The sequence below is a fragment of the Mixophyes fleayi genome, chromosome 3 (assembly GCF_038048845.1).
Source record: "Mixophyes fleayi isolate aMixFle1 chromosome 3, aMixFle1.hap1, whole genome shotgun sequence".
In the NCBI taxonomy this organism is placed as follows: domain Eukaryota; kingdom Metazoa; phylum Chordata; class Amphibia; order Anura; family Limnodynastidae; genus Mixophyes; species Mixophyes fleayi.
The window spans coordinates 70,737,524-70,751,572 of record NC_134404.1 but is presented as its reverse complement, the minus strand read 5'-3'; the positions used below and the strand labels follow the sequence as shown (position 1 = coordinate 70,751,572).

Genomic DNA, 14,049 nt, shown 5'->3' with positions numbered 1-14,049 from the left:
CTTTATTGCATTTTACAGCACACAAGTTATCTATTTATTTTGTACTGTCAAAGTGCTATACAATAGTTTTTGTTGTTCAGTACACTACCGTAATTCATGTGTATAGTGTACTTAACATTTTGTTTTACTGTGCAGATGTGAATTTCATAGATTGTCCACCATGTATAGAAACTTTAGATGCTGGGGCAACCTGTTTAACAGAATCATACAATGTGGTCTGTTGCAAATTGTCTTATGTGGTTTAGATATTAAGATGTGTCAGTCACCTGTTCAGTAAGATCCCGCTATAAAGCCAGGGTTACCGATGTGCACTGATGCCACCACCTCAAATGCAAAAAGCAAGGGGAGAGGAACTACATTGGCAAAATAACTTTTATTGTCTATTCAGTTTCTACTAATCTTACCTCCCATATATTTATTACAAGGGTGAAGATATACTCACAAGGAGCTCAGAACTCATCCATTCTGGTGAATTAACGAAGTTCTCACAGCTTCAATCAAAGGGGCAACAACGGATATTTTTTCTCTTTGATCATCAAATTGTCTATTGTAAAAAGGTATATATTAAGCAGCATTCTCATTATCTTAATATATTTATACAGTTGAATGGATGGTGTTAATGTTGTGTGCATGGAACTACGTATATCATTAGTAAGAGTGACACAGAAGCATCTGTGATAGGAATACACATTTATCATATAAAAGGCCTAGATGCAAATAGATTGTCCCGCGATGCGGAATTCTGTGTCGCATTATGAATAAACAATGATGATGATAGATTATAGTATAGGAACGCTGAAGTATTATGTCTTTATGAATTATATACTGGACAAATGAATGCAAGAACACAATTTAACTCTCGTTCTGAAACTCTTAGGATATTCTGCGACGTGACATTTTATATTACAAAGGCAAGGTAAATATGGATGAAATGGAAGTCATTAATGTAGAGGACGGCAGAGACAAAGACTTTAACATTACTATGAAAAATGCGTTCAAGCTGCAGAGCAGAGTCTCTGAAGAGTTTCACCTTTTCGTTGCCAAAAAACCGGAGCAGAAGCAGCGCTGGTTGCAGGCATTCGAGGAAGAGAGGAAACAAGTACTTCAAGACGAACAAACAGGTAATATAAGACCACACCAAGAACCTAAACCAATGGTGTTTTTTGTCTTATCACGACTGGCACTAAATGTTTATAGTACTTTTATTTTTTTGTACAGTCTGTTTTTATTGAAAGTGATACAGATTTGGTAACAAAAACAAGGTGATAGAGGTGCTTGGGATGTACATCCACTAACAAAACATTGTTACTATGAATCTGAAACTGGCTAATCTGTAGAAAACAGTAACGGAATGCATGTGTACAGATAGAAATAAACAGTAGGCAATAAAACACTTAGGCCGTATAATGGGATAGGGAAGGAGGGGAAGAGGAAGTAGGAAAGCAGGAAAATGAGGAAACGGGGAACATAATTGTACATTTTTGATAGATCGTACAACAGGTGCCTGTAACCAAATGACAGATGAGCTAGGTGCACAAGGTCCAAAACTCAGCTGTTCCAAAGAGCAAACATGTGAATTACATTCGGTCGAACCACAGAGCACAATATTCCTGGAACTTGTCTGCAGACAATAAAATCAGGTTGTTCATGGACAAGTAAAAGTCCAATCTCGCAAACCATTCCTTTACGGACAGTGAACCGGTAGCACAGCCTTCACAGCACAATAAAGATAATTCAGAATGGATTTCTTGTACTGAGAAATGAGCATTTCAGTAACATTAAGCAGTCAAAAACTTGGACAATTTGGGACCTCAACCTTGGTAATTGCTTTGAATATGAGTATCACTGCCTTGCAGAAGGGGCGGAGTGCGGTGCATTCCCACCAAATGTGCAGTGGTGAGCCAGGTGCCAAATTACACCTCCAACATAAATCATAGTACTTTTATTTTACTTTAACTGTGCAAAAAATTAAATAATTTATATTTCATTAGAGGATGGAAAATTCACAGAGTATTACTAATTGATCATTTTTGAAATTGGAATATCTGTAAGGAGATCAAAGACTGCACTGCGAGACCCCATAGGTGACAGTGCCCAGACTAACCCCACTAGATGACATCTGTCAGTGCAGGAACTAGGTGACAGTAAGACATAGACATAGTCAGGGGCATGCCAGTTTGGAGTATTCTGCAGTGCGTTTCAGGACCTTTGCTGTATGTTGATCTATTCTACTAGAGCCTATGTTTGTTTGATGCTTTATGTTATTGGTTGAATTCAACAATAACTCCTTGTTTACCTATTCTGAGAATTTATGTTTTAATCATGAATGTGTAAATGACACACTGATGCATAATATTATAAAAAGGTAATACTCATCTATCGTTTTAGGTTTTAGCATTAGTGAAACACAAAGGAAGCAGGCCATGATTAATGCCAACAAGCCACGTACCATGGTAAAACCAAAAGGTGAGTGCCATAGTGCATGAAAATGTTTAGGTTGGGACAAATTACTAATGCTTCCTTTCTGTACTATTGTTTGCATATAAGTAATGAACCCTGCTTCACCACCTGACGGATAAATCCTACTCGAACATGAAGTGCATGGTTTGGACTGGGCTCCTTAATTCCAGTGAAGGTTACAAAATACAATGACATTTTAGAGAATTGTGTGCTTCCACCTTTGTAGCAAGGCCATTTCCTGTGTGAAAATGACAATGCCCCCATGCACAATGTGAGGTCCATCAAAAAATGATTTCCCTAGTTTGGTGTGGAAGAACTTGATTGGCCTGCACTGACCTCAACCCCATGGAGCACCTTTGGGATGAATTAGAATGATAAAGCGAGCCAGGCCTTATCTCCCATCATCATTCCTTGCCCAACCTCACTAATGCTCTTGTGGCTGAATGGATGTGAATCTTTGCAACTATGTTCTAAAATCTAGTGGAAAGACTTCCCAGACGACTGGCGGCTGCCGTAGTAGCAACTTATGGATGTGATGTTTAGGTGTCCACATACCTTTGGCCATGTAGTGAATATATATACTGATAAATAGTTACTTAGGCTGCTGCATTCCCCCATTGTTTCCCCCCCCCCCCCCAGAGACAATAACAATATAGCACTGCTCTGTGTTTTATCATACCTTAACCTTACATTTCCATGGAGGTGTTCTTTATGGTTTCATACACGTGGACATTTTCCTCAAGCATATTTGAGATTTATGTAGAACATGTGAGAAGATAGAAAAGTTTGAGTCCTATGAGATCATAAACATAATGGGTCTGATTTAGAGTTAGACGTAATCCTGCTGTGTTCTACTGAGCACAAAATCAAGATGGTATTTAGAGTACAACGTAAATTGCACTTGTTGCCCCTGACACCTGGAGAAGCAAACCAGAGGGGGTGCAAGCACCACTCATACACATGCAGGACCAGTCTTGAGTATTGCTCAGCTACCCCAGTGATATTTTATTAATATTCCCTATAGTTATCAAACAGTGCTTTGCTTATGTATGTAGAAATTTCAGACCTCCATTCGCAGTTGTGTTCCATTCAGCTTATGTGTATATTTTCTAATGTATCGGTAAACTCTGCTTTTGAGGCACAAAGAACTATATTTACTAAATCATTATTTGTGAAATGTATATTCACAAATCAGTTGCCACTTTACTACACAAAGTCCTAACATCCTTTTTTGGAACTCTGTAGCTTAAAGAACTAATAAATAAAAACTCCAAGTTGATTGACATAAAAGAGCTAATAAAAGCATCCACAAATATAAATGGAAAAGATCCTGTAGACTAACAGGACCTGAGACGTTTTACATTCTACTTACGTTTGTTATCTGTGTGGCGTTTGTATGCTCTTCCCGTGTTTGTGTAGAGTTTGCCTCTCAGTGCTTTGGTTTCCTCCCACTCTCCAAAAACATACTGGTAGGTTAATTGGCTGCTATCAAATTGACCCTAGTCTGTGTGTGTGTGTGTGTGTGTGTGTGTGTGTGTGTGTTAGGGAATTTAGACTGTAAGCTCCAATGGGGCAATGACTGATGAGAGTGACAAATATTCTCTGTACAAAGCTGCGGAATTGGTGGCAATATAAAAATAAATGGTGATGCTGATGATGTGATATTTTATGTAAGATATTGTTCACTGATCTCAGCTGTTTTTTGAATGATGACTTTAGATCCTTTTAGAGAAAGGTCACATGGATGTTTTATAACACTGCTGTTTTCTGTCGGGAAACCGTGGCATTCTAAAGTGAAGTTATGTTTGGTTAGTGTAGCATTAAAGTTAATGGAGAATTCTCTTCCCATATCACACCAGAGGCATTCTACTCGCAAAGCACTCTATGTAGCTTCGGAACGCACCACTTTTCTGGTCAGAAAAATGACGATTTTTTAAGAGGCCCGTGTGACTCAGTCCTTAGTGGTGTTGCTAACAGGAATTCTGATGTGTATAGGAAAATATGTAATTCCACCAATACAATTACATTTTGAAACTTACATACATATTTGTGAATGTTTATACAAAATATATTATATTTTAAGCAAACTTAACCTCTTATTGTCTTACTCTGCCTCAGCTGACACATTTTCTCTCTTACGCATTCCTCAAGTCTGCACACAATGACCTCACAACGGGGGAGTGTGGTCATAAGGCGCTGATGAATATGCAATAGGCCTTGTTTGTCTCTGCAGATAGGAGCCTTCTCATAAAAACCTGTTTTATTTTTATTTTCCAGCCATTAATAGGACCTACTATGATTTCTGGATGAGGCAGAAGCATCCCACATTGCCTTCCAACCTCCCACAGCAACAAGTCTTCATGCTTGCTGAACCCAAGCGCAAACCCTCCAATTTTTGGCAGAATATCAGCCGGCTGACTCCTTTCCGAAAATAAAGGACCACTTTGTGTTCTGCTCTTGCATCCTGTACAAAGAAAGCACTTTACCAACAGTTGACAAAGTGCCAGTGCCTGGGACGCCTACTTTTCTTTTTATAAGGCATGGCGCTGGCTGGTACATTATCCTCTATTTATTTTTTAGAAAGAATTGGACATATTTTACATGTTTGTTGTTGCTGCCTCGGCCCAGGTTAAGCGATCCGACCGGGAAGCATTGTAGTTTTACTCTGGATTTTTGTTCTGTAATGTACTGTACTTTTACATTGTTTACTAGATGGATATTTTATAAACTCTCAATGAAATTATACATTGGACACTTAAAACTGAGTTTCTGTAACTGATCTGAAATGTATATAACCTAACAGGATAGTGACCTTATTTAAGGTGAAGACAATGCTGTGTTTGAAAGAACTACATAGATCAGGCCTAGAGATCCTGTGATTCTCTATATGTTGGTTAACTATAACTGAAGGTGAGCAGGTTGTCTCTGTCTATTAGCGATCTAAGCATGACGACACATGCTGCTATGGTTTTCTGTGCACAGCTAAGATACTGATTTACCCTGCACTAGAAAGAAGCCATGGTGCACACAGTTCTATATATGCCATTATCTCGTAACCAGACGGCCCTTATGACCTGCAAATTGTGTATTAAGTTTTTCTCACTGATAGCCAAAGTGTCTTTTTTACTTTTGTCTAAATATAAGATATTTGCTTATTGCTGTCTGAAAGTGAGAGGTCTTTCCAGAAGTGACATTTATCCATAAATTGTTTACACTAAGCATCGAAAGGTCCATTTGCTGCAGTAAAATTATTTCCTAGTGAGCATCCAGCTTCTGATAGCGTGGTATTAGTGGTGCCAATCAACAGTGTGCAAATCTACTGCTCAAATATATATCTCTATCAATGTGCCTAAATTAAATCTGCCCCGCGGCATACTAAGCCCAAGTGCTGTGCCCCTGTCTCTGCAGCAAAGGTGGTGATAGTCCCCTAACATATTTTTCTGTTTTCTAAATTCTTTGCCATTTTTTTGTACTTATTAACATATACTTTATTTATGAAAGCTAACATTATGGTGTACTTTTATCAATGTCTGTAACTACAACTCGTGGATGTTATTAATCCCATGCCTGTTTTTGAAACTGTGAGTTTGTTCTATACAGATATAAATAATAATAAAATTGCCTTACATAGTACAGAAGAACTTCAATGTCATGAACAACAAAAATCCTGCTCTGGTCATTGTCCAAATACTTTTAGATAGAAAACAAAACAAAAAAATAAAAACTTTATTTGAAGATCAGCATATGAGAAATATAGTAGGAATATGGTGAAATGTTGAATACAGAGATACGACGGGTGACATACAAGAAAGAAGGGATTGGCTATTGCAGACGTTACAAAATAATATTTGGCTACATCATGTGCTGGGCAGCTTTTAGGAGAGTACAATTGAGTAACAAACAAATATTAGGAAGAGATAAAAGAAAATAATACAAAGGGGGGTAGGAGATGGCAGTGTGGATGACGAGAGGGGGAAGGGGGGGACCAGGTGGAGGGGGTTACGCAGAGAATGGAAGGTGTGAAGGAGGTCCTATATTGCCACTGACGTAGTCGCGGTCGGCGGAGCTTGAGCCACGCATAATGCCCGCTAGCATTCCACTGCTGTTTACATGCGCCGAACTTATGCACAGATTAAGATATGAACTGGCTGAAAGCCAGAGCATTTCAACCAAAGAAATTGTCTCTCATATATGTAGGTTCAAAGAAAGGAAAAACAAGCTCACAGGACAGGAAGTCATAGCTGAGAAACACAGAGCAGTGAGTCATCATTGCAGGCAGTGTCCAGTTGCGTGGGTGTGGTATAGGTCACAAGCCCCACCTGAAGCAATGCATTCTGGGTAAAGTTTTATAAGCCATTGAAACAGACAAATCAGTGTCTTTTCAATCACACCACATACACACTTGGAAGTTGGGGACTTCTTACACCTGGAGCCCACAGGACATAACCACTCCACAGTAAGCTTATACATTGTCTGTATAACTTCCCTAGCTTACATGTATTTTTATTAGCTTTCTTTTGAATCTTTTAGCTTACATGTATTCTGTCTGCAACTTATAATTACTTTGCTTGCACATATATGTAAAGTTTTCCATTTAACTCTCTGAATCTTTAAGTAACCTTTTCACATATACTTTGCAAAGGCTAGCTTCTCAGGAATGTTTGTTAATTACACTACAATGAACTCTAACTTCCATTCCCCTCATCTTTTTCTCACCCTCTATGCTAGGTCTGACCACATGTTACCCACACAGGCACTATGCAATCTTCCTGAATCATTCTCTCATTTATCTTATATCTTTCTCTCATTTAATCTTTCTTTATCTACCACCTAAACACATTTTGTACACATTCTCTCTCTTGTTACATTTATACACACAGTACACGAAAGAGCAATACTGACCATATACACTAGTACATATAAATATATATACACTCACACACAACAGAATATTATATACTCACTTCTGAAGTTTTAGCATTGTCTGTTTAATCTATAATGTATTATCTGTATTGTATGTATGCATTTATATACTGTATGTTTGATTATCTTTGTAAAGTAAAACACTCAGATAACTGGGATGAATGGATGTTTGTATAGATAATGCAGTATAGTGAGGTAAATGATAGATTGGTATTTATTTAACAATTAACACATAATGGTGGGCTATTTGACAGTGGAGGTCAATAGATGTGTGTAATATTTAGGCGATATATCTATAGCCAAACACAGGGATCGCGCAAGTCGCTCCCACGGATTTCTAGTTTGGGATGCGCAAGCATAACAACTAGGATACCTTGTTTATGGTTGGCATGATATTAGGGTAAAGCTCAAAAGGTTGTATGAAATCATGCCTCTAAAGTACATATGAGATGTCACAGGTGCGTATTATTCGACATGACTAAAATAGCGAAAAAGACGCAAATTGCATTATATCCCAATAATTAATGAGATTGGTTATTAATAAGATCAAAGGCATTGTATCATTATTATGGCGGATCCCTGGATCCTATTACAGAAGGTGTATGTTGAAGTATAAAGCACACAGTTCCCAAATTTTGTTAAATCATTTAGAGGCGTTGTGGAGAATGATTGTCACCAATTCCATTGTATAAGTTTGCCATAGTTTGCTGATGTATTGTATTATTGTATGGCTGTAGTGTGGGATTGATTGTAATCCGCTGCAATTTGACATGTAGCTGCCAAGGCGATATGTCAGATTTGTTTTTTTTTACATCACATTTATTTTATTTCTTCTGTATTAAGCCATACTCAGTTTTAACACACAGCAACTTGGGATACAGTCACCCAAACAACTAATGTTAATATTTATTTCAAACAATGTATTTCAAGAAGACATACTGTATTGATACCCATATTCAGATAATAAATAGTCAATAGCCACAGGAGATGGGAATAGAATTTCCCTGACCGTATACCCTCATCTAAAGAGGGTACCTCTATAAATAGAGTGTAGAACCAGGGAAAGATATTAAGAAATGCATATTACATTAATTAAAATGTAAGTGTAACACTAAAGCATAGTAGTAAGTGAAAGATTTCTCAGAGAAAAAATATAAAGCCAAAAGGTAATATGTGAAAAAAGGGAAAATCTAGCAAGAGGGCGTGAAAGTGAACAAAACGCACTAGGGGCCTGATTCATTAAGGAAAGTTAAGCAAGAAATTGAATAAGTTTTCTGGACAAAACCATTTAGCTATGCAAGGGGTGCAAATTAGATCATTATTTTGCACATAAGGAAAATACTGGCTGTTTTTTTTCATGCAGCACACAAATACTTGATAGCTTCTTTGTACACTGAAATGTAAAGTTGATCTAGGAAAAAAAACAAGTATTTTCCTTATGTGCAAAATAATGATCTAATTTACACCCCTTGCATTATAACATGGTTTTGTCCAGAAAATTTAAGTAAAAAAATGAGTACTTTCCTTAATGAATCAGGCCCTAGAACACTACCAAGGAATATTGGTGAGTGAAAAATATAAGTGAAGATAGTGAGTGAAGGGAATTACCATGATTGAGATATACCACCAAAAATATAGAGTAAAGAAAATTACAAATATATATGGTCATAAAATGTTAACTAATATACATTTCAGTGAATAAAATATGAAGCCATCTACCCTTGATACAAAAAATATTAAGATATTAGTGTATTAGCGCTGACAATCAGGAGCTGCCTTCTGGTTTCTGAGCCGTAAAGCCAAAAATCAAACAATATGTTCATAAAATTTGAAAACAGATAGCTTGTTGATCAACAGTCTATACCTAAAAAAAAATATACAAAATGTTGTTTTGTTTTTTTTTTATATGTATATCACATGGAAGATTTAAGAAAAATTGATGTCACAGACATCTTGTTGGACTTTTTGATTAATTAGAAATAGGACTACACGACAGTTGTGTACATTTTGGACATTGTAGATTTTAATTTTTGCTGTTTTTGTAGTTTCAATACTTTGCACAAAGAGTTTGATTTTAGTTCACATTTATTACACTTTAGTGTATAATTATTTTTAAGTATAAGATTGTTGATCGGCAGCGCCATCTGTTTTCAAATTTTTTGAACATCTACCCCTGATGTCTTCCTATTATGGAAGAAAGCACGCACCCGTTCTGCCTCTTGCACAGTAAAAGAAGTATCCCCAAAAAAATTCTGGTCGGCAGACAACTTAGGGGCTCAGTTCCATCAAAGTATAAAAAAAAATAGACCATCGAGTCTGTACTGGACTGTGAAGTATACACTTTTTCATCAGAATTATAGAATACATTTGCTATAGCCTGTGTTAAACCTGGTTTCTTGCCCTTGTCATCTAATATCTCAGCAATAGTCACATTTGTATTCTCCGTTCTTATCAAATAAACCAGGAAACTGCTGCTCCTACCTGAATGAGCATATTTGACATGTGTAGCACTCCCATTTTTAGCTAGAGAAAACAGATTTAGGTTGCAAGGATATATATTTGCTCTAAATCTTTACATTTGTGTTCTAAAACGTTTTGGGGTTTTTTTTGCTTTGAAGATTTCATTAGGGCAGTAACTCTAGTTATAGGGATACCACTCAAAAAAAAAAAAAAGCCTTAAAAGTATCCCAGAGTATGAGTGGGATCACTGTTCATTCATAGAGAAATATTCTTCCCATTGTCCAATCAATTCGGAATCTGTTCCTGTCAGTGTCAACCAAAAAGGATTACAGTGCCAGAATTTTTGGCCTCTTGTCCAAGTAAAATCAATAAATAACATCAAGGTAGAATGATCAGATATACATCTTGGCTTGAAATCAACCTCTATTACAGAGGGTATCAATCTGTGAAAAAAGAAAGTGCCAGATCTGTTCTGAATAAAGAACGGCATGAAGCAGAAAAACATGAAACTGGCTCAATATCATTCATTCATTTCCTCTCCCAGGCACGAAAAGCTAAACAACCCTGCCCTCTGACACTTTTCTCTCCTTCATTCGAATTGTTTGTTCGTAACGTTAGAAAAATAGGATTTTTGTACTTACTGTAAAATCTTTCTCTGAACACGAGTTGGTATAGAGAGCGCTGTGGGAGTAATGGCACTAAAACACTTGTCTAGCCTGCTCCCCTCCCCTCTATGCCTCCTCCAGAGGCTCAGTTTTTTTTACTAACCAAGCCACTAGAGGGCGAAAACACAACCAACACAACTGTCAGAAAAAAGGGTGGGAGCGCAGTGTCCCCCAACTCGTGTTCAGAGAAAGATTTTACGGCAAGTACAAAAATCCTATTTTCTCTTTGACACTAGTTGGAGTCACTGCTCACTTTGGGGACATTCCAAAGCTGTCCCTATGGCTGGGAATGCTCAGAATGAGCGGCACGTTAAAACTTTACAGCCAAAACTTGCGTCTTTTGAAGCACGTGGAAACAATAAAACCTGTGAATGTATGAACAGAAGACCAAGTAGCTGCCCTAGTTGTGCCGCAAGGCCATCATGTCTATTTCTGGCTGACCCCACCGGAGGAATATGAGAAAACACCTTCTCCTGGGTGAAGGGCATGCCGACTTAAGTAATCGGCCTTCCAGTTGTCCACCACCGCAATGAACACCGCTGAAATTGCAGGTACCTTTTGTTCCACTCATTTCATGATCTTTGACACTTCCTTCATAGCAAGAGGACGCCTTGTTCCTCCTTGATAATTTATGTAGGCTACGCCATAGCATTGTCCAACTGTATTCAGATTAGCAGACGTGCCAGGAAGGACTGTGCCTGAACTAGAGTATTGAATACTGTCCGTAGTTCCAAAACATTTATGGGCAACCATGCTCCCTCCGGTGTCCAAGTCCCTTGCAATCTGTAGGTAAACAGTGACTGCACCCTACCCGAACAAACTGGCATCCGTCGTTACCAAGGTCCAGTCCCACACCGAGAAAGGACACCACTGTGTTAGGATGTCCCTGCTCAGCCACCAGAGAAGAGACAGGCGTGTTGTCTGTGATAACCAAGAGATCTGCCTTTCTAAGCGGGAATCTCCTGCTGGAACTTGCGCAAATGGAAACGAGCAAACTGCAGAGCCTCAAACGAGGAATCCATGCAACCCAGTAGTTTCATACACTGAAGTACTGAGACGCGATTTAGAGATAAAAGTTGATCACCCACTCATGTTCCTGCAGAATGTCCCTGGTCAGCTGCAGATGTGATTGAAAAAGAGGTACCGACTCCACCTTGATCAGCAGGTCATCTAGGCAAGGTAAAATAGTCACCCCCTGTAAACGCAGCTGAGCGGTGGCCAATCCGAATGGGAGAGTCCTGAACTGAAAATGCTCCAGACCCACCGTGAACCGCAAGAGACTTTGATAATCTGTCCATATCGGAATGTGTAGGTAAGCATCCTTGATATCCAAGGATATTAAGTACTCGCCTTTTTTCATAGAATTTATCACAGATCTGATGGACTCCATTTGAAGGGTCCTTCAGGTTTAGAATTGGTCTGAAAGACCGATCCGATTTTTGCCCCAGAAAAAAGCGAGTAAAAGCCTTGACCTCTCTGTCCCAATGGAACTGTAAGTGACTGTACTGCCCCCTGCAAAGCCTGTCTTTTCTCTCACTCCCTGGGAAAATTTGTAGTCATGAAAGGAGGTGCCCCCACTAGGTCCAAGATGTATCCCCTGGACACTAACCTATATCACACTTTTTGCCAGTACTGTCCTTAAGAGACGCAGCATTCGGCAACGGAAAAACAGTAGACTTCTCCAAGTGTGCAATAGAAGCATCAATACTGGGATGAGTCTCCCATGATCCTACCTCTGAATTTGGAAAGGGGTAGAACAGTTTGTTTCATCAGGGAAACTGAAATTTATTAATCAGGCTCAATTCTGGCCTCTTCCCAAATTTCCAACAGTTGTGCAGAATGAGGGAAGAAAACTTATTTTCTTTGCCCTTTTAAACATGGAGGTCTGTGATACAGATTGTTCCTCATCCAATATGTTAAGAACTTGTCGCACTGCCAGGATAATGTTCTCAATGCCCTGTCTATTGGACATATCCTCCTCACCTGTGGGCAAGTCCTTATAGTCAGAATCCTCTAGAACATCGCCATCTCCCAATTCAGATGGATCCGTGTCCAAATCTACTAACTCCTGGGCAATAGGCAGGTCCAAGTGTTTATGCAGTCCACCAGTCATACGCGAATGGAACAATTTTTCAAGGGAATTAGACACTCTGGTCTGCACAGACCCTTCCAAACTAATCATCCAAACAGGCTGCTGGGAGACCTGTGGATCACCCTGCAGCAACTGAGCTCCTGTCTCAAAGGAATGGCGTCTGGAGACCGTGTAACTGGAGAAGAAAAGGTATCAGCACCTACCGTCCCCAGGCGTGGGTTGTCTCTCCTTAATTAACGGCAATAGACCGTGTCAGCTCCTTGGCCCAGGCTGGTTCCACGATATCCACTGCACCCTCAGGCGAATGCCCAGGTTCTCTGCCTTGCATACCGTCCACCAGGCAATTTGGACTCACACCTAGTACAGGTATAGTACATTACAGAGAAAGCCTTGGATTTGGCCCCAGTCCCTCTTTCTGATATATTGCAAAACAGAAAGGTTAATGAGAGACACTGTATAACTATCTTATAACAAAGAAAATAGCATATGGCAAACACTATAGATATATACAATACAGTGCTTCAGCTAAGACCAGACTTGTTCTGTAATGTACCCCACAGAATGTGCAGCAGATAGAAAACACAAAAAAAAAAAAAAAAAGATATAAGAAACAGCAAAGTCACTATATCTACTGGTTCTTAATCCCCAGGGATGTGTATGTGTTGTCTGAGTGTCCTGCAAGCAGGGTGGGAAATGGCTGCTAAGCTTGCCAGAGCCCTGGAAAAACACAGTTATTACCTAACCGCACCCACTTAACTCTTTACTGGCCTGCACAAATTCAGCAAAAAAACCCCATACAATTGTAATTGCATTTGCACCGCTACTTCTATTCCAAATGCTGGCTGACAGGCTGCGCAACTGGACTGCAAGAGCTCAGCCTCCACAGCAGCTACAGGCGACTGGAGTATGCTGCCACAGCTCCCGGGGAGGCCCGCATCACCTGCCTGGAAGTGGCTTGGTCCTGGACACTATCGGAGTGCCAGATGACCCTTTTCCCGGGAGCCCTACATAAATCAGGAAGGGGTGGTGGCACTAAGGCGCTCTCCCTGACGTAGCCTCTGTGGTCACCCGGTGATCGCCCCAGAGAAATCCTAGCTATCTATAGAAACAAAACAAAAAACCACCTCTAAGACTAGACTAAAAGTGCCCTACTCCGTAGGCAATAAGAAAAATAAAACCTAGCTCTCCCTGTGCAGGGGGCATAGAGGGGAGGGGAACAGGCTAGACAAGTTTTTTAGTGCCATTACTCCCACAGCGCCCTCTATACCATAAGGAGAGCAGTGTCCCCCAACTAGTGTAAAAGAGAAAGTCTCCTATGCATATATAAGAGGTGTCTGGTGAGAGCACCACAAACTCATTACATTTTCTAACAGTGGTTAGAATTGATACCTCGCAGGATTTGGGCCTGTACCCTAATGTGTGTTTGTGTAGTACCAAATTTAAGGTGTA

At 39.4% G+C, this 14,049-nt stretch overlaps 1 protein-coding gene across 1 annotated transcript in view; it reads left to right on the top strand.

Annotated features, from left to right (window-relative positions):
* ARHGEF4 (Rho guanine nucleotide exchange factor 4) overlaps positions 1-4,993 on the top strand; it is a 196,390-nt gene extending 191,397 nt beyond the window's left edge. Inside the window, exons 11-14 of the mRNA XM_075201702.1 lie at positions 426-557; positions 878-1,121; positions 2,389-2,466; positions 4,738-4,993. Of these exons, the coding sequence (XP_075057803.1) occupies positions 426-557; positions 878-1,121; positions 2,389-2,466; positions 4,738-4,895 (612 nt within the window). The 3' untranslated portion in view covers positions 4,896-4,993. The remainder of the gene's footprint in view (positions 1-425; positions 558-877; positions 1,122-2,388; positions 2,467-4,737) is intronic.
* The last annotated feature ends 9,056 nt before the right edge of the window (positions 4,994-14,049 follow it).